The sequence below is a fragment of the Epinephelus lanceolatus genome, chromosome 10, assembly GCF_041903045.1.
Source record: "Epinephelus lanceolatus isolate andai-2023 chromosome 10, ASM4190304v1, whole genome shotgun sequence".
Classification (NCBI taxonomy): Eukaryota; Metazoa; Chordata; class Actinopteri; order Perciformes; family Serranidae; genus Epinephelus; species Epinephelus lanceolatus.
Window position 1 is genome coordinate 24945560 of NC_135743.1, and position 27962 is coordinate 24973521.

At 41.6% G+C, this 27962-nt stretch overlaps 2 protein-coding genes across 3 annotated transcripts; both read left to right on the forward strand.

Moving 5' to 3' along the window:
• Positions 1-793: 793 nt before the first annotated feature.
• On the forward strand, positions 794-12281 carry LOC117266506 (uncharacterized). 2 transcript variants are annotated; one of them, XM_033641749.2, is made up of 3 exons: positions 794-1188; positions 3676-5241; positions 10520-12281. In XM_033641749.2, the coding sequence occupies exons 1-3, from the start codon at positions 1059-1061 to the stop codon at positions 11836-11838; spliced, it is 3015 nt and encodes a 1004-aa protein (XP_033497640.1). In that variant the 5' UTR covers positions 794-1058; the 3' UTR covers positions 11839-12281. The 2 variants fall into 2 exon arrangements, with proteins under 2 accessions (XP_033497640.1, XP_033497639.2); XM_033641748.2 differs by lacking the exon at positions 10520-12281 and having other exon boundaries at positions 3676-9083.
• Positions 12282-16470: 4189 nt separating this feature from the next.
• Positions 16471-27751, forward strand: znf576.1 (zinc finger protein 576, tandem duplicate 1). Its single transcript, XM_033641747.2, has 10 exons — positions 16471-16605; positions 17214-17751; positions 18312-18824; positions 19896-23533; positions 23617-23881; positions 24824-25009; positions 25093-25179; positions 25301-25487; positions 25694-25901; positions 26000-27751. Exons 2-10 carry the CDS (start codon positions 17259-17261, stop codon positions 27284-27286), a joined length of 6864 nt encoding a protein of 2287 aa, XP_033497638.2. The 5' UTR covers positions 16471-16605; positions 17214-17258; the 3' UTR covers positions 27287-27751.
• Positions 27752-27962: the final 211 nt, after the last annotated feature.

Below are 27962 nucleotides of genomic sequence, written 5' to 3' on the forward strand. Positions count from 1 at the left end.
GAAGTCAAGACCGTAAATATAGAATTGATAAAAATCAACAGAAACATTAAAAAGAAGCAAACAAAAAATAGTATTACAAATATGTATAATGTAACCAATGTTGGGAATGTTACTTTCGAAATGTACTAGGTCACAGATTACTAGTTACCCTGTTAAAAATGTAGCTGTTTTGTAGCTGTAACTATTTAAATCACTTCATTCAAAGTAATATAACTAATTTCATTTGATTACTTTTCTAACAAATGTTTTGAATTGGGCAAGAAAGCTGAAAAAAAAAATGCTGGAAATAGGCTGTGTCAAAAGAAGGCATTCCTGTCAAGTCAAGAAAACTATCATTTTATTTTTTTAAAAAATATAATACAAAATGAAGTAATATAATGTCGCACATTAAAGCATCTTACAGGAAAGAATAAATTTGGATATAATCACCAACATTTTCATTATTAAATGTAGTTTATTAAGTATTTTTGTCATTAAGGATTGTATTTCTTTTTTAATTTAATAACATGTAATAAGTTACTTTCAACACTGAGTATGAAATAAATAATAATAATGACGTGCAGTGTACAGGAATAATAATAATCTAAGAAGACTCCAGTCGTTTTTTTCCCTCACAGTAAACCCCCACTGACAATTATTAAGTATAATAATATTAAGTCTTAATATATATATATATATATATATATATATATATATATGTATATGTATTAAGACTTTAATCAGTGGATTCACTGGAGGTCCGTCGCTGACAGACAACAAAACAGAAGAAGAAGAATCCACTTCCGCCTCAGGATGCACCGCCACAGCCACACACAGCTAGCTGTGCTGCTCATCACGTTCACATCACCACAGGCTGTATCATCACCTGCTAAAAATATAACAAGATGCAGCCTCTTAATGTGGTGACAGACTAGATTAGCATACACTTTTTTTTTACTTTCTCACCTTGGTTCTTTGTTGAGTGACCGCTGATAAGAAAAAACAAATTAAAAAACAACTGTGGCGCTGTAAAGCTAACGAGCATTAGCTAGAGGAAGCTAGCAAACAGACACGCCAAGATGGACGAAGCTGCTGCTGCCGCTGCGATCAATGAGGACGGAGCTGCTAACAACCCCCGCAATGGAGACACAGTGTCTGAAAACAACGTCGGTTCGTCGGCTGAGGACACCGCCCAGGACACCGCTGATGGTAAGTATCCAAAAGTGGTCACTTGGCTAAATGCTCACGTTGTTAGCATTGTCAGTGCACCATCAGTGTGTTCAGGCGTGGTGACCTCCTACACCAACTTCACCACCGCAGAGACATGACAATATAACACTGCAGCTTTGTGGCTTGTCGCTGAACGCTTACAATTAGCATGGAGGCGCATTAATTTTCACTATTTTATATCCACCCCTGGTCTTTTTGCTATTTCATGTTCATTTGGATGATCAACAAGAGTCCTAAGCCAAGCTGCTACTCAACCACAGTATGGTAATGCATTGTAAAGTGTTAGTGTAAGCATGATATAAGACATGCACAACAAGCAGTAACCTGTAGTAATGATAATATGAATATGAATAATAATAAAAATCAGATAACCAGACCTCAGAGCACAAATATCAAACAGTGCTGAGCCCATACATGGACAGATGGAGGTGCAAGTGCAAAATAAAAGTCCAGTTTCATTTATAAATAGGTAAAACATGAAAGAGAAATAAGCTCACATAAGCAGGTACAATTTAAGTAAAAGAAATAACCATGTATATCAACAAATAAGATGCAAATATAAGAGATTATCTTATGTAAAGCAGATAGATTGCCAATAAAAGAACAAACAAAAGTGGAGAAAATATGGAGGTGCATGTAAAGTAGTGACATGGTGATACTAAAACAAGCACACTATAAAAATGGAGCGACAATAAAGTAAAAATAAAACCCTATAAAATTGTTTTATTAAGCGTAGGTTTTCTTGTATAAGTGAGTATAAGGCACTTGAAAGCTGCAGTGGAGTCTGCTGATCTCACACTGAGGGGAAGGCTGTTCGAGAGATGAGAGGCCGTCACAAAAAACGCCTGGTCACCCTTGATTCTCAATCTAGTCAGTGACACAGCTAAAATGTTTTGATCAGCTGATCTGAACTCATGTAGTGATGTAAAAAAGGGTTAGGAGGTTGTCACTGTAGTACTATTGAACAAAATTTATCATGTGGCCAGGCCACACAGAAATGAAAAGCTAACCTCCCAGTTATTGGTACTTTACGAGCCATAAAACATTGAGCAAATTCAATTTGTGATGTGATTCGTTCAAGCACAGTGTTGTTTTCTATTACAGAGCTAAAATTAATGCACGTACAGAAGCACTGCATTGTTGGGCTTTATTATACATTTACATACAATTAATAATATTTGTATAGGATGGAGTTCAGTGGTAGAGGGCATGGTTTGTATGTGGCTGTGAGTTCGATCTAAGGCATTTCCACTTTTGATTTACACATCTTATGCTTTTCTGTGGTATATGTTTTATCAGTGTTAACCATCTTGAAAAAACGCACAAGCTTTACCTTGAATTTTTAATTGAGACTGGTTGGTTTGGTGATAGGGGTTTTGGGGCTGTTCCTGGTTATGCAAAAATGATTTTACTATTTAACAAAAGGTCTGTCTCTGAAGGGTTGCTTTCCATAAATTGTCAGACACTTAAAAAATAATCTGAGCATGCCTGGGGAAAAAAAACCAAAACAGTACTTTAGTGGATGTATACTGATGGTGCGAACGTGCCCTGAATGGTTACCCTGCTTTGCTGCTGGCTGCAGCGGTCTGGCTTAATACTGGACCAGTATCAAAAATTATTGTTCCCATTAGTCATGAAGACACAAAAACATGTGGAAATAGGGTGCAATTACTAAACTTAGCCTCTAACTTTATGTGCCAAAAACATGACTGTCAAGTGCCAGTTAAAGGCGCTTGCTGCTGTCATCTCAGGCTAGATTTTAGCTTTTCAGATGTGCAGTTCATCACTAGGTACTTCTGCCAATAAAAACAGCTCCACTGAGAATAAATCTGGTATTTTAAGCCAGATGTTTCACCTATCAGACTTTACAGTTCAGTGCAACTCCAGCTTTGATCAACGGAGGTGCTTTTAATTCTCTGATCTCTGATTCAGTTGTCAGGATTTAGTCAGTTCAGATATAACCATTCATTTATTCAAGATATTCTGTCGTGTTATTAATAGGGCCAGTGTTTGCTGTTAGATTTGATTGTGAAAGTAGCATCAGGCTTGCCATGAAGAAAATCAGTGTTTTCCTTTCACAACCCTCTGTTGCAGCACCACAGTCTATTGCAATGTGGTAACGTTTGCCTGTTTAAAAATGCAACACGTTCTGCAGCAGTCATATCAAATAACTCCGTGATTTAACGTCACAAAGGTCATTTGGTGAAAGCACTGTATGTTTTAACCCCTCTGTAATAAAAACTGAGTATTTTTATGGGTAATGTTACATTTCCAGAACCAAATTTTGATAATCTAACTTGGAAAGCCTTGTCTTTGTGATTATACTGTAAATTCCAATCAGCTTTAAAATAAAGATATGTTTGCACCTGTGTTTTTGTGATTTGTGTCTTTTTTTTTTTCATCTTTCTTTCTTTCTCTGGAAACAGGAGTGGCTTTGACCTCCTATTTTCCCCTTTCTATTTCTAGGGGTTTTCTGCTGTCGGGATTGCGGGGAAGCCTTCAGAGAGGAGGCAGCCTACTTGGAGCATCGCCATCAGCACTCGCAAGAAAACGTGTATTTAGACGACCAGTTGGATGATTTACATGATGCAGAAAAGGACAATGAAACAGCTAATTTCTGTACTTTATGTTCACTCTCATTTGTTGAACCGAGTGAATTCCACTTGCATATGGAGAACAGCCATGGTCGAACCTCTCAAAAGGAGCCTGGTATTCAAATAAATTCTGGGATAACAAAGCACCACACCTATGAATGTCCAGACTGTGGGAAATGTTATGGTGTGATCGGACACTTTCTCAACCATCAACGGTCACACAGACAAGCCTCGAAATCTGTTTTTCATGACCTTGAACATTTGAAAAAGAAGTCGTTTCAGTGTGAGTCTTGTGGGCGGAATTATTCTCGCGCTTCAGCTCTGGATGCGCACCGTCGCTGTCATGAGGAGAAGTTAGTAAAGTCACGAAACAGGAGTTCGGGAGATGCATGTCCCACTGAGGAGTCAATAGTTGAAGCCAAGCCTGTTGAAAACCAGGCGAATGACACTCCTGAAAAAACTTTTAAGTGTTCATGTGGGAAAGCTTTTACTGCTCTGATGCGCCTTAAAACACATCAAAGATTTAGCCGCAACAGTCAGTGCTCTCCAGAGGAAAAGCAAGAAAAACCAAAGAAAGGCCTCAACGAGTTTTACTGTAGTGAGTGTAAGAAGGCTTTCAGCGGCCATATCGCCCTCTTTAACCATCAGCGATGGCATGAGAATCACTCACATGATTCTGCGAAAAGATACCCATGTGAGGAATGTGGGAAAGTATTTATGACTCTAACGTTCTACTACAGACATCAGCGCATGGCACACAGTGACGAGACCCCGGCAAAGTCGTTTCTTCATCAGGTGTGTCAGCTGCAGAAGAAGGCATTTGAATGTAAAGATTGTGGGCTAAAGTTTTCCAGGGCCTCAGCACTTCACTCCCATCAGCTTCATCACACGGATGTTTTCAGAGAAACGGAGAAGGAGGCTCAGACGGGCACCTCTCTGCTACCTCAACAGAAAACTCTGGAAAGCAAAACAAAAGACACTGAGCAGGAAGAAGTGAAATCGGAGAACATGCTTCCCACCAGTATAACTGAAGAAGACTCACATGCAAATGAGACTGATGAAGAGTTGGAGAGTTATGAACCTGGGGACTTTAATGTACAGGTGATCAGTGCGAGTGAATCTGAGGACGAGCCCGTCCAAGACCTCAATCCTGATCTTGAGCTGCTGTGTGAATCAGATCAGGAAGTAAGAGATGACGGCAGCGCTGGAGTTTCCTCTGGTATCCCTGTTTCAAAACCAGGGCTGGATTTGAAAATTGTACAAATTGACTTTGGGGAAGCTGACGAGCCGTGTGCACTGGTAGCGAGGGAAGCCGGGAGTAAAACAACAGGAGAAAGATTTGATTGTCCAGAGTGTTACCGTTGGTTTTCTAGTGCTTCATCACTGCGTGTTCACAGAATGTGGCATGGCGTTCGTAAGAGGAAACAGCAGACTCAAGGTCAGTCAGTGGCAGCTCACACATGTGACACATCTGGACACGAAACCAGTAGCTATGCAGCACACTGCAGTGACATACAACAACACAAGAATCAAAACACTAGCAATGATGATGATGAGGCAGAGGGACTGGAGAAGAAAAATTTGACATGTAATGAGTGTGGTAAATGCTTCTCACGTTTATCTGCTTTAGTCTCCCATCAGCTGCATCATCCCAAAAGAAAACAGTTTCAATGCCCACATTGCATGATGTCTTATTCGTATGCAGCCAGCCTGTTTAATCATATGAAAAACTGCTCCACACAGAAAAAGGAGAATATTTCAGCCACTAAGAAAGAATACAATCCAAAGAAAACCCTCCTAGGCCCAAAGATTTATCATTGCGAACAATGCGGGAAAGGTTTTTGGTCTCTAGGAGCTTACTCCCACCACAAGCAAAGTCAGACTCAGTGTGTAGATTTGAGGCTAAGAAAAGGGGTCACAGGGTCTTTGCACTCTGTTAATGGACACCCGCGCTTCAAGGTTGCATGTCCAGTGTGTGGTAGAAAGTTTCGTCACAAAGGCATTATGGCACTGCACATGCGAAAACACGAAAACGGGAATCACAAGTGTGAACTCTGCAACAGATCGTTCCGTCTCTTCTCCAGCCTCCTCAGACACCAGGTTGTGCATAATGACCAGTTACTCCCACCGCCCATTAAGTCTTTTCAGCATCAGGTGGAGCAGCTGAAAAAGAACACCTACAGCTGTCCTGACTGCGGGAAGCTGTTTTCACGGGCAAAAGCACTTCAGTTTCACATGAAAAGCCATGGGTACGAGACTGGGCACTCGCCATCATCGCCAAGATCTGCTGTCACGCTTGAGGATCTGCAGTGTGCAACGTGCCTCGCACATTTCAGCAACAAGGCCTCTTTGAGGGCTCATCAGAAACTTTGCATTAAAAGAGAACCCTCAGAAAATAATGATTCCTTGACATGGCACAAAGATAGTGTGGATGTCAGCAGACAGAAAAGCTCTGAGCAAATAACAGTACATACTGAAGTAAAGAGTGAAATAGACAGTGGGGAGCTAAAGATGGAAATTCAAACAGACGAAGGCAACTTAGAAAACCCAGGCACAACCAATTTGAAATACAAATGCAAAAAGTGTGACAGAAGCTTTTCAGTAGTCGGAGCTTTAAATTTTCATAAAAGAATTCATGCTGAAGGTTACAAATCTGTAGAAAAAGCTAACTTGGGCATGCCCATAATGCTTAAGAAACCTAAGCAGGAAGAGCCGAGTAAAGGACTATTTCACTGTTCAGACTGTGGGAGGAGATTCATGTCCAACTCTGCCCTAGGCTCCCACAAAAGATGGCACAAAGAAAAGAAATTTTCACGATCCTTGCTTAAAGATGATGATTTGAAATCCGTTAGCCACAAGACAGAGGACGGACCTTTTCAGTGCCACAAATGTGGCAAACAGTTTTTTAACCATCTTGTTCTCCAGCGCCACCAGACGTTTAATCCTCAGTGTCAAACCAAAACTGAGCCTGAGTCCGGTTCTGGCAAGAGTGTCGAGAGCAACAGCACACTGGAAAATTCAGAGTTTTCGTGTCCAGAATGTCACAAAACATTTGAGCAAGGCTCAATTCTGGCTGCCCACTATGAAAATGAACACACTAACACTTTGACAGCTGGAGATCATCAAGGAGACGGGCTCGGCGTGGTTGAACAAGTCCCAGAACACGTTAAAGTCAACTTGAATGGGAGTAAGCCCGTATCATCAACACTGATGCCAAAAGCTCACCAGTGTCCTTTCTGCTCTTTGGTTTTTGCTAAAGCAAGGGGTCTGCGTGCCCACAAATGGCAGGCCCACTCAAAGAGGACAAAAGGTAAAAAGCCGGATATTTTGAGAATGAAACCGGTGCCCATTGCCCCAAAGTGTGAAGTCAAACAGACGCACGACATCAGTACAGTGGCGGTGAAAAATAGCCCTGTTGCCAGAGGAAAGAAGAAAATCCCATCAGACCCCACACCACATGTGAACTCTGTCCTATGTCTCGACTGTGGGAAGCAGTGCAGTTCTCCCAACACCCTCCTTGACCATAAGAAGGAGTGCCCGGTGATAAAGCATGAGTCTAAACAGGTGATCCAAACTCCTGAAACCATGGCAGACGTTTCCCCACCCCTGAGCCGCCTGTCTGAGCATACAGCCAAATGCCTCTTCAAGTGTGATAAGTGTGGGAAAGCTTTCCAAACAGAGGAACAACTGGGAAGCCATAAAACCAAGGCGAAAAGCCGACCTTATTGTTGCGCCCTGTGCTGCCACGGCTTTTGGACTGAGAACCAGCTGCAGCAACACCTCGCCTGGCACGATGAAGTCCGCTGTCGTCTCCCCAACGAGGTTCGCTACAGGCTCAGCGCTGCTATGACCTCAAAGCCTTTAAAACCCAACATCCCCTCTGCTGACGCCACAGGGACGTCCTTTCCATCCCCAGACAGCAAGTCACAAAGTAGCCATAAGTGCCAGCATTGTGGCAAAGCCTTTCTCTCACCGACTGCGTTACAAAAACACGAAACTCAGCACTGTAACAACGACTCGTATCATTGCTCTATCTGCCCCAGGACCTTCAGTGAGATACAGGACCTTATCGATCATCATCAGGAATGTATCGGTGATTACAAAAGGCAGAGTGATGCCCCCGCTGCTGTCTCCTCAGGAGATACCAATGGCCTTACTTGCCTCGAATGTGGAACTACTTTTTGTCAAGAAACTGATTTGCACCAGCACTACATTGAACATGCCCGCAGAGTGTATTAAGACTATACAACCTGAAAAGGACTGAAGTGAAGACACTGTAGATTGTGGATTTTTGTTTCTTTTGGCGGTTGCCGAACTACTTAAATATGTTAAGCTATAAATTTGCTTAGGCTAATTAGAAACATGCTGTCACTATTTGTTTCTGTATTTTTTGAGATTCTTCATATTTTGAAAAGCAGTTCCTTAGGTTTTTTTTTTCCAATCTCAGGCTTTCCTTTACACTGGATTAGTATGTGTACAAATGTTTAGGAATAACCCCTTTTATAAACTTGTGTTGCGATGTCTCAAATGTGTAGTTTTGAGCCACCATTTGATTTGCCCCTGTTTTGAGTAGACCTGTAATCAGTTGAACCTCATGAGCCAATTACTGGCTGGAGTATGGTAGTTCATAACTAGATATATCCACAAAAAAAAAAAAAAAGAATTAGAAACATTTATGCATGTAAATGTTTTTCCTCATTCTTTTAAAATCATCTCAAAATTGAAAAGTGGAGCTAAGACACTACTTTTTTATGAGTCTATGAGAACATTGAAATATTTCTGCTAACATACTAATTTTGCTTGTGTCCTTTTAAATAGGTTACGCAGAGTTAAATGAAGTTCAACAATGTACATTGTGTGAATTGGTTAAAAAAAGTCCTGATGTTGAACACTGCAGCCATTTACTACTATAAATCAAATTTACCAGTCAAAGAATTGTTTGTTACCTACAACATGTTTTGCATTAATTGATGTGAAAGCTCCCATGTTCTTTGCTTTTCAGTGTTATATTTCTATGTTGTGGAGAGACTATTCAGTACTTAAACTAAAATGCGATTATGTTCTTGTAGAATAGTTGTTAGTTTACTGTACCACTTATGTAGTGGAGAAAAAAAGTATTTGTATTGTATAAGAGATGTTACTTTGCTATATTAATTTAAAAACTTTCTTTTCCTTATTTGATCAATATACCCTTTGACTACTTGTTTAACTTGCTGTTTCTGAACAAAGAAGAAAAAGTGCTCTAAAAAGTTAAAAATAAATAGATTTTTTTTGCGTGAATTACTGGGTTGTGTGATTCATTCAGCCTTAGATAAGTCATGCATGTTTGTGGGATCAGCTGTCTGGTTTGTTATATTTCTTTTTTGTGATTGACACTCATCTTGTGATGAATTAGCACCGGCCATGTATTGGGTTGTTATCAGAAACATTTTTTAAAAATCATGCGAAGACCAAAGTTACAAGGAAAAGTAATGATTTCAAACACACCGCATTATGGATACGGAGCCTGGAGTGTGCCACCTGAATTAGACCTACCACCTAAATTAGACTTTTGTAGTGTTAACTGCAGTATTGTAGTCAAGAGCACCTCAACTGAGATCAAGTCATGACCAAGACGAGTGTAACAAGACCGACACAAGACTTGACCAAGGCAAGGCATGTCCCGCACTGCAAGATGGACTTACAATAAAATGTGGAACATGCAAACTACAGGCACTTCTGACAGCTGCTTCTTGTATCTCTCACGTGACGGTACCAGTAAAGGGAGAAGGGAGGGGTGACAGCCCTTAATAGTAACAAGGGTTTAAAATCAGAAATGAATCGTTATTGGTTGCATATGAAACACGAAGTTTTACATCCAAATACCGTAATGATGCCAATAAATACATCACACAATGCACAGGTAATTCAGTGATATCCTTGCAGTTGTGGCCCTCACCGGTCTTGTAATAAAATCCTGAGTCCTCGACCAATCTCAAGTACTACAACATTGGTTTACTAATGCATTATAAAAAGGTTTTAAAAAAGAAAAAATATTGCATTTGCCAGGTAATGATTTTGTTCATTTTTTTCTGTCTGGAAATTATCAATAAATAATTAAAATTTAAAATGGAATATAAAAAGAATTCTAAAAAGACTTACTAATTAATATTTTGACCCTGAATCATCATACATCTGTTTCCTACTTAAATATTTAAAATGTCGATTTTATGATTGCTTTAATTGGTAGACGTATTTTCTTAAAGATACTTAAGCAATTATCCACCAACAAATAAGTCAGAGCAGTTGTGGTACTGTAAGACTTTGAGTGGCACATTGCAGGTTCTGTAGATAGGTCACAGATAATCTACTTGCTTTACAGGCATGTTTTGTTTTAATGCACAAGCTCTGAGATTTTAATGATTTTATGAAGCGTTAAACCTGACTCAACACTTTTAATTGCACCCCTCATCTGTGAACAAAGAGAAGAGCCACAACTCAGTCTTCTAAGTTTTACCTGCTATAATTAAAAAGCTTTGCCATTGAGAGCAGGCTTTTTAGCAGGCGGCTACATTTCAGCTGAGCCATCACAGAAAAATTAGTTTATTAATAAAATCATAAGATCTCTATTGGTTTATTTAATATACTATATAATAAATTGAAGTTCAACTGAAGTATGTAAAATGACTATTTGTACATATAAAATATCTAAATTGGTTCTTCTTCTTCTTTTCTAGTCAAACAGAGCAGCATTACATGTGAGGATTGTGGACTGGAGTTTACACACTGGGACGTCTTCAAGACACACCTGCACCAGCATGCCCTGGAAGAGGAGGAGGAGGAGGAGGAGGAGGACGCCCAGACGGGAGACAACATGAATTCTGCAGCAGAACTGGATTCTGGGAAAGCAGGCGAAAACAAAGGTGAAAAAACGGGCGGTGATGCAGATGGGTGTGACATGAGCAGTTCATCGCAAACACAACCCTCAGACTTGACACAAGGTGTCAAGTTTACCTGCTCGGTCTGTGGGAAGGTTTACAAATATTGGTCTCCATACTTAAAACACCAAAAGGTGTGTGGAAAGCCCACAAAAAAACCCCCACAGAGTGTCCAGAATCTACGTGATTATCAGTGTCCAGACTGCGGGATGTCTTTTATCAGGCGAGCGCGGCTGCTTGGTCACCTGAGAGTTCACAGGTCGTTTAACTCGAAGCCTCCCAGATGTGATCAGTGTAACAAAGACTTCAGCTCTCTAAAGGCATGGATGGCTCACATCGATCTCCACAAACAGAGACCGTTTTGGTGTTTAAGTTGTGCCAAAGGCTTTAATGACGAGGCATCACTAGATGAACACCTGCGGTTTCACAGTCTGAAGGAACACAAGTGCGATATTTGCAGCAAGAGCTTCAACTTGCCCATACAGCTCAGGAACCACTACAGATCCCACACTAGGGCAAAACCTTACCTGTGCAAAATCTGTGGCAAAAGCTTCATCAGTCCTGGAAAACTAATTTTTCACAGAAGAAAGCATCTTAGAGCTCATGTTGCGTCCAGCGGGATCCCTCTAGGGATCAAGAATTCTGCGATTATTGCAAAGAAGCAAGTGATTAAAAAACAGAGACTTATGCTAGCTACTGTCAGAGAGGTGCCAGAGATGTATGCAAACATGGAAAGGCTGCCAGGAAATAAAGAACGTATGAGAGAAGAATTTGCAAAGCTGTTTGAGGATGCAGACTCTGAGGATGCAGACTCTGAGGACTCAGATTCTGAGGACTCAGATTGTGGAGATCCTGCGCATCACTACAGGCTTTCAAAACCACCCCGCTCGGCTGGATCTGATGCACCTGACGAGCTGCAATCAGAAACTGTGCAGCCCCAAACAGGACAGGAGGTGGACGAGAGTGAGTCCCAGGAAACAGACATGTACACGGAGCATAAGTATTGGGAATGGGAGTGTATTGACTGTGATATGGGCTTTGATAAAGTGGAGGAGCTGCATTTGCACTACATACAACATGCTACTGGAGAGCTGCCGATACCACAGGATGATATGTAGGGTTGAAACACACAGATGCAATAATTTCCTCGTACTTGTGTCTTTCTTTACCTTTGCCTTTTTTTAAACTTTTCTTATTGTAAAGATGCATAGTTAGGATTAAGAAACAAAGGGGCTAACGATTAAGGGTTAAGGATTGACAGTCATTGTTGACGACTTTGCTAAAACAGTTCCTTATAGCTAGTCCACCACTGTCACACTACAGGAAGCATAATAACCTTGGAATGAATGATAATATGTACAACATAGTAAACCTCAACCATCCATGCCTGATGCTTTGAAATTATACTGCAGGTTTTCAATGTATGTTATAAACTGAGGTGAATGTTAGGTGTTGCAAAACACCGTCATGAACCAAAGGGAAAAATAAACTCAGAAAATGTAAGTAAAGCTACCTCTCTCTACTTGTAAAATGAAATGAAATAAAATGCATTCAAAATGTTTTTAGTGTTTGTCTTTATGTGCAGCGGTAAACTCTGCAAAATGCAATGTATGCACAGAGATGACCCTCTTACCAACACTGCCAATAATAGATTGCCAAAGCCTCACAAGGCCTTCTTGATTGTAAAGGGTGTAAATGGACCTGCACTTGTATAGCACCTTTCTCATCCTCTGACCACTCAAAGCACTTTTTACACTACAAGTCACATTCACCCATTCACACACACAGTCACACACCGGTGGCCGAGGCTACCATACAAGGTGCCGCCTGCTACAGCCACCAGGGGCAAGTTGGGGTTCAGTATATTGCTCAAGGACGCTTCGACATGCAGACTGGAGGAGCCGGGGATCGAAACGCTGATCTTCTGATTAGTGGACGACCCGCTCTACCTTCCTTCTGAGCCACAGGAGAGAGATAAGATAAGTTAAGATAAAACTTTATTATCCACCGTAGTGGGAATTTGTCTTCGGCCTCTCCAGACACCAAACTACACAAGACAAAATCAGGACACTCATCAAGACACACAACAGAAAGGAAAAGAAAAGTAAAGTTGTTGTGCAAATAGGCAAAAAAGAGCAACAGCAGGTACAATCATGTTATGTTCACAGCATGTATGGCATGTGGAATGAAAGATTTCTTATATATGTTCCGGTTCGCCCTCAGGACTCTGAATTTGCGGCCGGATGGAAGCAGTTCAAACTAAGGGGTGTTAAGTATTCCCAGATATCTGTCTGGCCTTCCTGACAACTGCCCCATTGAACAACTCACCAAGTTGAAGTTGTGGCTTACCAACCACCTTCCCTGCAATTTTCACAATTGAGGAAAGCTTGTTTTTCTGCTTCACATTCAGATTCCCATACGAAGCAGCTATATTAAACTGCAAGATGCTTTCCACAAGACCTCTGTATGCCATTTCCAATATGTGACTGCTTACAACAAAGCTCTTCAATTTCCTAATTAAAAACAGTCGCTGATTTGCTCTCTTAAAAATGCTATCTGAGTGCTCATTAAAACTCAAGGTGCGATCAATGATTGTACCCAAACACTTAAAATGATCCACAACCTCCACAGGCTGGTTGTTAAGCACAACAGGGGTAACATTAGTAACTCCCTTAGTGTGTACTACAAGTTCTTTTGTTTTGGCCACATTCATTTCCAAATAACTGGCCTGGCACCAGTCCTGCAATACTGAAACATATCTAAATAAGCTTCCTTGGTGTTGGGTTGAGCACCAGGTGTAAGACAACATTTAAAAGAGGATATTTAGTGCCTTTATCTCAGCATTTCATTCATTTCTGTTAAGAAAACTAAAGTTTGGAATATTATTTAAGATATGTACTTTAAAAATCCCTCAAGATAAGGCACTATGAAGACCTGAACACAATATTCACAGAGCCTTTATGAATAGCCTTGTTCTGCATGAGAATAGTGCGCAGTTAACCAACAACCAAAGAGATAACAGACCAAGTGCCATGTAGGAGAAAACACAGAATTCATCAAAAAAGAAGCCTTGTATGTATATTTAAAAAAGAAAAGAAGAACAATACAGACTTGTTGAGTTGTATTAAAAGTTAATAAAATTAAAGGAAACTCATCTCTGAGGTGATATTCACAGGAAATAATCTGCTTAAAATTCCTAATTTTACATAAACTTCCTGCAGTTATTTTGTTCACCATTTGGGTTAATTGTACAATTCATCAGTTGTCTTGTATGTTATTATTATGCATTTAATATAATATCAGCTATTTATATCACTCACTCAAGGATTGTCAGTTTACTCAGTGATAGAAAAGGGATACCCTAAGGGAAAAGGTTGGGAACCGCTGGTTTAAACAACTGAAAGATTTGGAATAATTTTGAGTAAACAGTCTGAATTTAGAAGCCCCCAGGCACTATTTTTCCCAGTATGTTTTACCAACATTACTTATGCCAGGGGGCGTTTTAAAATATGTTATGTGTACTGTGGGGTTTTATGTATGTAGTACTGTGTTGTTGTTTTTTTAAAGTAATTTATGGTTTTATAGTTACGCCACAGCAACACATTTTTTATGGATGTTACACCTATAATATAACCTTTTCCAAAAGTGTCAAAACTAAATTGAAACAAAGGCAAAATCTTGCGTGTTATAAAAGGTGCAGTGTTGTTAGGAGTTAAAGCAGCGTGTTTAAAAATAGCAAGGATTGAGATATTTGAGCAGAACCAACGGTGCGGGGCATCCGTGTATTTGATCACTCATAAAAACCATTACTACAAGATTATATATGGTCGATTGATCATCAGTCTGCCACAATCAGCCTGCCACAATCAGCAGTTTGAAGTTTTAATGGTTTGTACCGTAAGTAATGGCTGAGTTATTAATACAGTGAGAGCTAATGGAGCTCAAGAGACTTCGACATAATCTCATTAATTATAAATCCTGTCATTATGAGTTTATGCATGGCTGATCAGCTTGCCATACTGAGCACTTTCTAATTCTAATGCGGTTTCTACAGTGCTGTGCAATGTATGGGATATGAATAATACGCATTATGGCTGTAGCTACAGAGTTTTAAAATACATCATTAACAACTAGAGGACATAACAGAGAAGGCTACAAATCATATTTTAGCTATAAAGTATTTCATTAAATATGTAAATGTTAAAAATATTGAGATATGAGCAGTCATAGCATTAATGATGCAGCATAGTGCACTGATGGACTTTTTTATTAGTATATGAGGTTTTCAGGGACTGTAATAATTGGGTTTCACAGTGGGTGCATCCCTGTGACGATCCGACATCACATGCTGCAGTGCTGTTTATTCAGTCTTATTTTGCTGTGTCTCAGGGACAATTCCCCCCCCCTAGAATTTTTGAGTAAGGATGTTATGTAATTTGACCAAAACTTACAGTGCCAGTAGTAACTGCAGTGCCATTTTCCTATTACTTGCAGCGCTATTTCTCAGTCTAGATTATTTTGGTGTGAGTTGCCGAGTGTTAGAGATCATGGGTAGAGATGTCTGCATCCTCTCCCACTAGATGGCACTCAGCTTGTGGTACTCAAAGCGCCAAAAAATACATTTGAAAAACTCAAAAGCGATGTCTTTTTTTCAGAAATCATGACCCAGTTACTCAAATAATCCACAGACCTTGTTGTGAGCAGTTTCATGTAGGAACTGCTTTCTTTCTACCAAACTACACCTGCCAAATGCATCACCATGCAGGAGGAAGTGTGCATCTGCTGCAAGCTCACCTAGCACCACTGACTTTTTTTTAGCACCACAAGCTGAGTTTTGCACATTGTAGTTTCTGTAACGGTGTGTTTTTTATGGGGTGACGTTTTTAATGTCAGCCCAACCCCTAGGCCTGGAGAGCCAGTGTGCTGACTTTTGTCCTGCTCCTCTCCTCAGACCAATCTGGTAAAGTTGATGAGAGTGGAAGCCTTTCACAATGGATGCCTCAGATAAATATGCCAAACAAAATCTCCAACCTTCACAAACAGAATGAAGAAATCACACACAGACGTTAGAGATGGCTAGGCCATGTCCTAAGATTAGAGCAGGGCTGGATCACAAGAGTCACCTCAAGATGGACACCACCAGGCAAAAGAAAACCCGGAAGGCCCAAAACCACCCGGCACAGAACTGTGACACCGGAGTTGGAAAACATGAACCTATCATGGGGAGAGGCGCAACATAATGCCAAGGATCGAGTGCAGTGGAAAGAGCTCATTGAGGCCTTATGTCGCATAGGGGGTGACGAGGAGTAAGAGAGAGAGTTCTCTTATATTCAAGAGACCATATCTCCAACACTGCAACTCATACCAGAACATTGATAGATAGCACTAACACAGGTGAGAGAAAGAAAATGCGTTTTTCATTTGGGTGTTAACTATCTCTGTTAAGTTTGACTTAGATGGCTGTTTTTCAGTCCTACATTCATAAGACTCAAGTGAGGGAGAATTTGTGGATGAAAAAAAAATACAAAAAAGTTTTACCAACACCTCTATATTTTGTATATGTGTAAAGATATAATGTCCTCAACTGTTTTAAGCTGCTTAAATCAAGTTTTGGTATAAAAACTGCTGTGTTCTAGTGTTTAAGTAGCATGGACAATACTCCTGTATGGATTGGGGGCTGATTGTGGGGAAAAACTATGATTCCCATGACTCCCCTGCGGCTTTTGTCAGACGTGACGTCACGGTGTCTGCAGCTGTCTGTGTTGGCTTTGTGCGGAACGACGCGGAGATGTTTGGGCGGACGAGCTAGCCTCGGTATCCTTAAATCTGCATCCTCCAGCATCCATACAGATACACGGGTGTCTATGTGAAAGAGGGGACGTGAAGTGAGTGAATATTTAGCATCTTTGGCGCCGTAACGGCTCGGAAATGCTAACATTTCGTCCCGAATTATACCGTAAATTAGTGTATTTAAGCTAACTGGCTACCGTTATTTGTGTATAACGTTGGTGGTTAGGATGAAGAGGTTTCTCAAGACAATATGAGCATGTTAAAACACTGTTCATCCACATTCATACAAATTAAAGTGTTGAATTTGGGTTAATACTTAAGCCTCCAGCGGCTGCCCTCCATACCCGTCCGTCTCCCCTTTGTAATACAAATGTTTAAAACCCATTCATTCTCTGGTCTCCCAGCTGTCGCCTTGTAGATAACAAAGATGCTGTTCACTGCTTTTAAAAATCAAATTGTGCCAAGCTTGCTTTTTTACAGAGCATGTGAATGATACAAAACATTTTATTTTGTTTCCCTATCTCAGAGATTTTTCCCAATTTTGTTTTGCATCCCAAGTATAGCCTGCTGTTTCACTTAAATACACATAAATGCAAAACACTGCATTGTTTGTTTGGTACCTTCAGCAAGTGTTCATGTATGTGCTGGTGTATCTGTGTAATTAACAGTCATTCTGTGTTTCTGTCTGGGACCTGTTTCACAGAAACGTATGAACAAGTGCATTTGAGAGGCCAGGAGGCAGGGAGCCATGCAGAGCCCGACCCAGTCCAACAGCGGGCCAAACCCTGTGACCACAGCAACCACAGAGCAACCACTGGACACCAATACTGAAACTCAGCCAGCACAGAGTGAACCAGATGTACAAGAAGAAGAGAATAAATCAGCTGCTCCTGCTGGGACTGAAACAGTTGTCACGCCACAGGAAAATGGGACAGGGGTGCAAGCAGCAGAAACACCTGCAAATGTGGTAGTCACAAAAGCGGTGGAGAATGAGCCCGCTGTTCAGCCACTGACAGAGCCATCAGTTAACACTGCAGGGATGGAGACGGACTCTGCTTCGAAGCCAAGTGCCCCAACAGAACCGGTACCTGACACAAATACAAATCCTGGGTGTGACAAGCAAAAGGCAAAGAAACAGGACAAAGGTGTACGTGATGGGAGGAAATACGTTCCTTCCAAGAAGGCCATGATAGATCCTCTGAAGATGGACATGTCCAAACCACTAGTTATGCCTCTCACATGTGAGTATCTTACCTTGTATGTGCGTTGTTATGTGTTATTCTTTTATGAGCCAGGCATGGATTGAAAGATCTGGTGGTGTTTGATATTAATTTAAGACTAAACATGTGCCACTATGAAAATTAAAATTTAGGAGCACTTAAAGTCACATTTTGTAGTTGGGAGGTTTGTGTTGTCTTAAAAGGTTTTTGAACCAGGTCAGGTTATACTGCAGGTGTCCGTGTTTTTTCCCACTGTAATAAGTCCAATATACAGAGGACAATAATGAGGTGTTTCTGATTTGCACTTCCTGTGCATGACAATAAATGAAGGCAGCATTATCTTGCCATTAAGGGGAAGTTGTTAAAAGGTAGGCTCTCCTTCCAGTATGTATATATAATTTTTTTTGCACAGAAAAACATTTATTTGCAGTATGTTTACTACATGAAGGTGCATTATATACCCACCAGAGGCACTTTTTTCCTTTGAAAGCCTTTATACTTTCTATAGATACTTGCCTCTATATGGATGTGTGTTATATGTACTGTAACCTGTCACGCCCTCCTGCCCTGTTTCCCTACAGCATCTCAGCTCTCCCTACAGTGCATGGATTGTCACATTATCTTCAGTGATCACAAGAGCAAAGAGCGTCACCTGAAGCTGAGCCACCCAGCAGAATATGAGCAGTGCATACTGAGGAATGCTCTTTTCGCCTGTTACGTTTGTGACCGCCACTTCACAAACTCCACAGAGCTCATGGTGCATCAGAAAGCCCACACAGAGAGGAAACCCTTCAAGTGTCCAATCTGTGGCCAGGCCTTCAACAAGTCTTCAGAGCTCACCCATCACAAAAAAATTCATTTTGGCCAGGATGGTTATGCGTGCACTGACTGTGGGAAACCTTGCAAAACGATGACACTGCTGAAGTATCACCGCCGCACACACACTGGAGAGAGGCCGTATGTCTGCAAGGAGTGTGGAAAGAGGTTCACCATGTCCAAAGCTCTGCAGAAACACATGGTGTCACACTTGTCAGAGGGAGCTAAAGTTGATGGGGAAGACACCACAGCTAAAGCACAACTGAAGAAAGATGATGGTAAGAAAAATGTTTGGTATGTATGACGATATCAGTTTGTCTGTCAGTCTGTCCACCATTTTTGTCCAGACTGAAATAACCCAACAACCAGTGGATTGATTTCCATCAAAGTTTGTACAAACATTCATGGTTCCCAAAGGATGTATCCTACCAACTTTGGTGAACCTCTTACTTTCCTCTAATGCCACCATGAGGTTCACATTTGTGACTGTGAAGTAAATGTCTCCAAAACTATTAAATGGAATGCCACACAACTTGGTACAGACTTTCATGTCCTCCTCAGGATGAATTGTGAGCTTGTTGTTAATCCCGTAACTTGGCATGCGGCGCCATCATTAGGTCAAAATTGAATTTATCCAGGAATCTGGTAAAACTAATGACATTCCCATCAACCTCAGATAGACGTGTTGTGTTTTGTGCTAATTAGCAGATGCAAGCATCCTAACACACTGAACTAAGAGTGTGATCGTGATAAACATTATACCCACTGACTATAGCATTTAGTTTAAAGCACCACGGTGCCTATGTGCAGTCTCACAGAACGGCTAGCATGATCCAAAATTATAAAATGATTTGGGATGCATGATATATCAGGGGCCAATATGTTATTGGCCTTTGCAGCTGGTCTCAACAGTGGAGTCAAGGGCTTTAGCTAACAGTTAATTAGTACAAGAATATGTAAAGTTATTTGAATGGTTTTTGTAGCCTTTACATGCCTATAAAAAAAGGATATAAGGTCTGGCATGAATTATGTTATTTAGCCAAGTTTACAACAAATGTATGTCTTTAATATAAATATTGGTCTGGTGGTCGAAAAACAAACTTGTCAAAAATATATATAATTATTGTCCTCTTTACATTTTTGCCTTTGTAAGATTTAAATATTGATAGTGGCCACAACAAACAAACAAAACAAAATTATCAGTTATAGTTATCAGGCCTGAAATCCTTTAGGGGTGCATCTCTAAATAATACATATAACAAGCTGTGTCTATCCGATTGCAGAAAAAATGTTGTGCTTTTCATAGTATTCCACAGTGTATCACAACCTCCTTTCTTTATTATCTTCAGGTGCTCCTACAATAAAGTACCCTTGTTCTGTATGCAAGGCCACTTTCAAGAGTACCAAGACACGGCTACATCACATGAAAACTAAGCACAATCTGTTGCCTGCTGCAGCTGGTAAGGCTCTCCCAGCTGGACATCAGGGGAAACAAAGCACACCCATCATAACTCCAATATCTATTTGCCAGCCAGCACTATTACAGGTGGAGCCAAATGGACCTCTGCAAAAAGTCGATGCCAATATTGACACAGAGCAGATTCGCAGACTTATTGAATCCTTGGGGAATGTGCAGAAAGTAAACCAAGTTGTCATATTGGGGCAGGTGCCACCTCACGCCCCACCTCTTGAAGTACAGCAGATACCACCTCCGGCAGAAACTGTGAATTTGAATCCACCACAGATAGATTTTATAGGGCTGAAACAGACAGAGTCTAAGACAGTTGAATTGAACTCTTTAAACAACCCATGTGATTCAATGGAGCAAACAATTATACTGGAACCTATCACACCAGATGGACAGCTGGAAAACCCCTCTTTCTCAGAGCTAGGTTCCCACATGGCAGCAGGTGAAAATATAGAGCTAACACTCGTTCAGACTGAACATACAGAAAGACCTGAGGGACAGATGCATCAGATCCTTCAACAGCAGGGTATTAGTGCAATTCAGTCTGATCCTATGGATCAGATGGTTTGTCAGAATGGGGTTGAGCAAAACCTTGAGCAAACAGTCATACTAGAACTTATACCAACGGAGGAACTAGAACAATCCCAAACAGTGCCCCAAAATGAATTCCCATCTTCCTCTCTTGTACCAATCACTGACCTGGAGAAGACTACAGATCAGACCGTATTAGATGAGCAGGAGGCCAGCCTGTCAGCCCCACCACATGTGACCACAGTTGAGTTGGAGCTGACACCTTTACAAACAGAGCAACAGGGCCTTCCTGCTTGCCCTTTTGTTCCACCAGATACACTTACACAAACTCCAAGTGAATCTGAAAGTAATCTCAACAGAGAGGTTGATTCACAGGTGCAAACAGTGAGTCAAGATCAGGGCAACCTTGTGGATCATGCTGCACCACAAGGGACACAGGAAGAAGCCCAACAAGAACCATCTGAGAAATTGCTGGTACATGGCAAGCAAGGTCGGGAGCAGGTGGAGAACCTGTCTGAAGTAGATGATCCACCTGCTAAAGAAGAGGTTCCATCACACTTGGAGACCAAGCAGGTGCCACAGATATCAGAGTTACCTGTAAATGTAATGTCAGCTCAAGAACTGGTGAAAGTGCGGAAAAGAAAGCCAGCCAGGGCATTTATCTTTCAAGGATATATGCAAGAACTGGTTGGATCCCTAGACAAGGATGATTATCAAATTGATGCCATACCTGCCAAACGGCAAAGAAGGAAAAAGTCCCACCTTGTTGTTAAATTTGGTCCGCAAAGCAAAGATAAGAAAAACAAAAAACAGAAGAAGCCATCACAGCAGTGTCAGCCAATGCAGGAAGAGGTGATAAGAGGTAAAAAAACAACACATCTCTCAGAGAAAAAGGTACCATCACAAAAGAAAGGAAGAAAGGGGAAAAGGGACAAGAAAGAGGAGCATTTGGTATCTACTGCTGAAAGTAAATCGCCTTCATCAAACCAGGATCCACCAGTGCAACAAATCAAAGAGGATACCAGAAGAAATAAAATGAAAAAGCAAAAAGAAGTGGCCAAAAAGGGTGTGATGCACATAAGTGAGCAAGAAACTGTAGCCTCACCTGTATTTAAAAAGAAAAAACAAGCAAAAATAATGCAAAAAAATCAGCCCAAGAATGCAAAGGTTGGGAAGCAGAAGAAAAACTTGGCAAAACAGGAAAAGGTCAGTACAAAAACAAGCGTAGCTTCAGCGGACACACCTGGCCCACATGTCACGCAAGATGCTCTACTTCTACTGAAAGGTCATAAACAGCCTCAACTGAAAGTTTACAAGTTAGACCCTTCAAAAACATCAGGCCAGACAAAGGAGGCTTCGCCACAGGAGGCCCAAAAAAGGTCCAAACAAGGCAAAGACAACAAACCCAAACATTCTACAAGTGAATCTACAAAAAGTCTCACAGCGAAAGGTGCAAAAAAAGGTGGAAGACCCAAAAAGACCCAGAAAGCTCTTTCGCTGTTGTCTTCGCTTCAGGTTTCCCATCAAGCACCTGAGACGCTGCAAACCACGCCAAAGACCACCAGGAAACGTAAAGCCTCCTCAAAAGTGGAAACTGAAGGAGTAATAACTTCTCATTCCAAGCGTGCCTTAGAGTGTAAGGACTGTGGGGAGAGATTTAGCGAAGTCTCATCCCTTCAGAAACACAAGACGACAGTGCATATCGTAGAGAGTCCCGGTCTCACTTACACTAATGGGAATATCTTTGAAGGTGTCTCCAGGTTGGATCTTTACCAGCTCCCAAAACAGCACGATAAGGTTGTTGGGATGATAAATACTGCTGCAGACTGGGATACAGAGCCTGAGATGGCAGAGATGGCATTAGAGGACAGAGAGCGAAGTGTCTCTTTCCCAGCTTTGATTCCATCCCCATCTTTACCTGTTCCTCCTTCAGATGTTGAAGTGAGTGCCTATGAAAATAAGGCTGGAAGTAAAACACAAACTGATGATCAATATCATACCTCTTCAGAAGTTTACTCAGCATCTAATAAAATGCAAACCAGTGAGACCCCTCCAGACTTTACATCTGAATCTCCTTTAAATACCCCTACTCAGACAAAGAGTTTGGAGACAGGAGAGCCTTTGGCATCAGATGAAGACAAGAAGGAAGAAGGTTCCTTGAGGATTCCCAGCTCAGAATCTGAAGTCCAGGGTACCACAGATGAAGACATTAAGGATGATTTACTTCTCGAGGTAGATTTAGTTACTGTTGGGGAGCAGACTGAGAAAGATGAACCAACCTCTCCCGAAGACACTGTTCCCCAAAATGAATCAAATGAAACCTGCAATTCTGAGAGTGGAAGCAATGACAAACTTCCTGTGCAAGTTAGTGATGGAACAGCAACTGGGAAAAATTTAACTTTGCAGACTGTGTCATGCTCCACTCACCACGTGGAGATCAAAGAAGAGGAGGAAGAAATGTTAGTGCAGAAGAAAAAAGAAGGTGGGAAAGGAGCTGTTTTCAGGAATACTACTAGGGGCAGGAGAAAAGGAATAGGACGTCTAAAACGGGATGCAATATCAAAGAGAGTTTCCGGTGGAGATACGATCAGAGAAACAGAATCAGAGAAAGAACAAGATGAATGTCAGGTAGTTTATGAAAAACGTCCCATTAGCTCCGATTCAGAAATGAATGATGCAGGCAAGGCAGGCGCAAAGACTTCACAACCAGAGACTAGTCCTGAGGCCAACAAAGCTACTGCTCCTGCCACATCTTTGCCTTCCATGCGCTCTACATTAGAGGAATCTCCTGAAGAGCAAGTTTCATTTGAGCTGGAGTCGGTTCCCACTAGCGCTGAGGAGGTAAGAGGACAGCAGGGAGGAGAGGAACACGACAGGGAGTCTGACCGGTCTCCGGGCATCATATTTGAGAAGTTCCTGACCTCTACACAGAGAGAGACTGCTGACATGGAACCGTGCCTGATGACAGCGAGTAACAATCAAAGACAGGTGCAAAACATACCAACAATTACCATACATTAACAAAAAATAATTAATTCAACATTGCAAACTTACATTTGTTGTCGTTTCAGGGTTTGGGCAGCTTTGCTGAGAATGTAGCCCTTGGGCGCCAAGAAATCAAGGTTGAAGACAGTAACTTAGATCCAGGACTGGTTGCACCCACATGTCCAAACAGACAGAGCGCATGTGTTCAGCCACAGCACCATCGTGATATAAGGACTGTTCTGGTAAAGGAGGAGAGCAGTCTCATGCTGAATGAGGCCCAGGCTACAGAGGACAGTGGACACATCCGATGGAATGTGGAGCCAGTCAGCAATGAAAACACCTCCAGCCCATGTAAGTATTAGGCCACACTGAAAGCACATTGTAGTATGAGTTCTGCATTTTGGACAATATGATTATTTTCTTTCTTTAAGACAACAATACCACTCATGTCTAAGCATTAGGTATTGAGTTCTAGGAGACTATTAGCTTAGCTTCGTTTAGCATTAAGACTGAAAGGTTAGTTAAGTTTATTAAATTTGTAAATTTTGTACAAAAAGGAATCTCATAAAAAATAAAATTATTGTACCAGATTTAGCTATTAGCTATTTTTTCAGCTAAGCTAATCACCTCCCAGCTCTCTAGCTTTGAAAGGTGAAGATTAAATAACCCTATGTGGTGGTAAACCCACTTTGTGCACTGCGTTGCCAGTCTGTATTTGCCTGATAACAGACAGAATTGTCAACTGGTTACACTCTGTTTCCATCTTCAGTCTGATATTGCGTCCACTCTAACTGATGTCTGTGGGGAATGGGATTGATTTTCTCTAACCAATCACTAGAGACCAATGTATCTTCCTGGATCTAATGTAATTTTAAGTCCACACTGATGTGTAGCCATGCCAACATACCGCTTTTGCGGGTGTTTTAAGAGTGGAGTGCAGTATAGTAAAACAAACTACTATGTTGAGCTGTAGAAGAAGACATGTTGACTTAGAACAGCCTCAATAGCAGCATCTGTCTTGGTGCTCGCCATTGTTGTTATTACTCCTCATTTATTCCGGTGCACCGCTTGACAACACTGAAAAACAGCTTGACAACACTGTTAGTCCCACCGCAGCACTCATTGGTCATTTTTAATTTAGACTGTGACATCGCTGTTTCATGTCACAATGCCAGATGAATCAGTCAGCTCAGTGGAGTGAGCGGATTCCAGGGTCTGGACTCAGGCAAAGTCTGTAAGCCTCTGCGGGCTTTATCTCTTCAGAGACGGATGTTTTTGGCTTTTTGCTTTCAGTAATGGAGAGTGGAGAGATGGCGAGCGACTGTCACATCACCCCTGAATTCAGTACCAACCAGTGCATCTTCTACCCAGTGAAGGAGGAGGAGAGGGAAGTTCTGCTGGGAGCTGCTCAGGCCAACAGTGGGAATTTAACAACGGGGGCGTCCAGCGATGCCCAGCAGACAGAACATCAAGCAACAGGTAGTCATTTAAGTGAGTCATTTCCTTTTCCAGTGTGTTTACCAAAGGTTATAGGAGGATTTTAATGCTGAATCTGTTAACAGGGAGCCATTCTGCACCAGACTACCAGGACATGAGAGTGAGGGGACTATTGTCAGAACCAGGGGTCAGTGACTTTGCAGATGGACAAGGTATGTTTTCTATTTCACAATTACCTGTATTTGTATCTACTTGTTAAATGTCCTTTAGCTGTTTATTAAAAATGTTGATCATACTTTATATAACTCGTCTGCATGTAATCTGGTCCTACAGCTGAAGCAGACACTGAGTGGCAGCATCCAACAGACCTCAGGGACTTTCTCCTCCAGAGTTCTGATGAAGAGGACGTTGGTGGTTTTGAATTGCCTGACCCTCCGCTTGACTCAGAAGCAGAAGTAATGGCTTATTTCTCCAGAAACCAGAAAAACAGCCCTCGGCAGCCAGATGAAATGTCACAAAGGTACAGTACATCTTCATTTTTTGTCCTCAAACCTTCACAGAGCACTGCTTAAAAAAAGAATTCTCCTATTTTTTTAAGATAAAATAACGCTGTCATATTGTGTGGAAATTGTTTCATTGTAACCTAAGACTTTCTGAAATTGGAAAATTAAATTAACTCAGGCTTTGGAGATGATTATGTTTAAACATGTTGTTTTTCTTCCTTAGTTTGCAAACGTCAGGGAGCCAGCTCCAAGCACTAGCAGAGGAAAAAAGGACCAGAGAGCCCATTGACTACTTCTCCAAGTATTTTGGTTGGGATACCTGGGGAGAAATTGCCAATTGCACAAACAAACTGTCCAACATGTCCGAACCTGTCACAGCCAGAGAGGTTGCACAGTTTGTTGGGATACACATTGCCATGGGAACTTTAAAGGTCTGGGCTCCATTGTTTTTTTTGTTAATGTTTACTTCACTCTGTTAGTTAGACCATGAGATGACTAAAATTATACTTGGTCTCTTGCTATTTTTCAGTTTCCCAGTCCAAAGCTGTATTGGGAGGACTTGACTAAGGTGCCCTTGATTGCTGAAGCCATGCCACTTTCACGTTTCCTCGAGCTGTCTCGCATGTTGAAGCTTGCCACTGCGAAAGATCCAGACAATGGTAATATGCAGGAAGGAAGATATGGTAGTGACTGTCAAAGTGCACAGCAAGGTAAAACTGTCTTAAGCAGACAAAGTGAAATTTGTCAGCGTAGTGACGGGCAGAGGGAAAGGGACACGCCAGATGACCCGAACAGTTCAAGGACACAGATTGATCCCCTGTGGAAGGCTCGGCCATTATTGTGCCGCTTCAAAGCAGGGTGCCAGTCACTGAAGCGAGAGGGTGATTATGCAGTTGACCAGTATCCACTCCCTTTGACTGGAAAGATGCACAATAAGAAACTGTCTCTTTACTGTACTACATTAATTGGATTTGGCGGTCTGCTCCTACATGTGGATTTGAAGGTGGGTCTGTCCAGCAAAGAGGATGCCGTAGAAAAAATGGTCCCTAAAGGTAGCATGGTGTTTCTTTGCAGACAGGAGCTCTCCACACCTGCTATGCTGGAGCGTCTCTTAGTAGCTGGGGTTCATGGTGCAGGAAGGGTCGGAGGAGCCCGAGGACAGATCGGAGATGAGTTTGTAAGCTCAGACGGGAAGCTGATGTTACGCAGATCACACTGTGGCTTCATACTTTCTACCGCAGGCAATAGCCAGAGGAACATGGTGTCACTCATTGACAACTTTGAGAAGGCCCAGATGTCCGCTCAACTCAACAGAGACTTGCAGAATCTTTACTCTATCCCTCTCACTGCCTCAGCTCCAACCCGCTGGCCTCAAGCGGTGCTCTGGTACCTAACAGATCTGGCTTTGGTCAACTCCTGGCTCCTGTACAGACAGGACCACAGGGCAGCATCTGCACCTTTGACTCTCATGGCCTTCAGATTGGAGGTGTCCAAGGCTTTGATTCTCTCTAGTGGCTCTGACACCCAGGACTCAGTTCCCCCTCAACCCCCCATGGAGAAGGGTCATGCAGCAAATGAAACCCCCAATCCCAGCCTGGTGGAGGAGAGTCCTCTGCCGGATGCAGCCACGCGGTACGATGGTTCAGGCCACTGGCCAGAGCAGCTTGGGGAGGGAGAAGGCGGCAGATGTCGCTTTGGGGACTGTCAGAGAACATCTCGAGTGCTATGCCTTAAGTGCTGTGTCTTTCTTTGTATCTCACGCCACCACAACTGCTTCTTGAATTTTCATAATCAAGGGAGTTTGGGAAAAGAGTAGTGTCCTCTACAGAACTGACCCTTTTATTTTTCACAACTTTGCCCTCTGATTTAGAATGTACTTGTGCTTTTGGTGTACGAAAACCCAGCTAATCAAAAACGGTATTAAATCCTATGTCCTCACAACTTTTCCATGATGCCTTTTACTGGCAGTGGCATTCTTTTGAAGGATTTTTTGTGCTGCAATGTAAGAATCAAATGCTATGTGGTGTGGCTTATTATGTTATTGAGCAAGTGTAAAAATGTATTTGCCTTCAGAAGGAAATGTAAAAAATATTCATAGCCATAAACTTTGTTCTGCAAAAGAAGGGCAAAATATTTTTCCTCATGCAGTTACCATGACTTTTTTTTACTATTTATTTTAACCTGACCGAGTTTACATTCCATCATGAGCTTGTTTTTGGCTCATTGAATTTAAACATTATTTATTTGAATTTCAGAAAAGAATAAAAGACAGATGAACAAATACATTAATTGTTGCATTTTTTTAAGACACCCGACAAATGTTTGCACAGTACACCTTTTTCACGGCAGACATTTTGACTTGTCACAGTAGAAAACACACAGGTGTTGCTAGTATCATCAACGGTGGCTCTGTTCTAGTCAACTGTCCCTGTAAGCCATGACAATGTGACATTTCTTACACAATACCAGGACCCTGAAACTGAAGCAGGTAA

Coding starts and splice junctions, on each gene's coding strand:
- LOC117266506 (XM_033641748.2), top strand. CDS start 1,059: ATGGACGAAGCTGCTGCTGCCGCTGCGATCAATGAGGACGGAGCTGCT. Junction 1,189..3,675: donor CGCCCAGGACACCGCTGATG/GTAAGTATCCAA, acceptor TTCTATTTCTAG/GGGTTTTCTGCTGTCGGGAT.
- znf576.1 (XM_033641747.2), top strand. CDS start 17,259: ATGCAGAGCCCGACCCAGTCCAACAGCGGGCCAAACCCTGTGACCACA. Junction 23,882..24,823: donor TGAAAACACCTCCAGCCCAT/GTAAGTATTAGG, acceptor TTTTGCTTTCAG/TAATGGAGAGTGGAGAGATG. Junction 25,180..25,300: donor TGACTTTGCAGATGGACAAG/GTATGTTTTCTA, acceptor CTGGTCCTACAG/CTGAAGCAGACACTGAGTGG.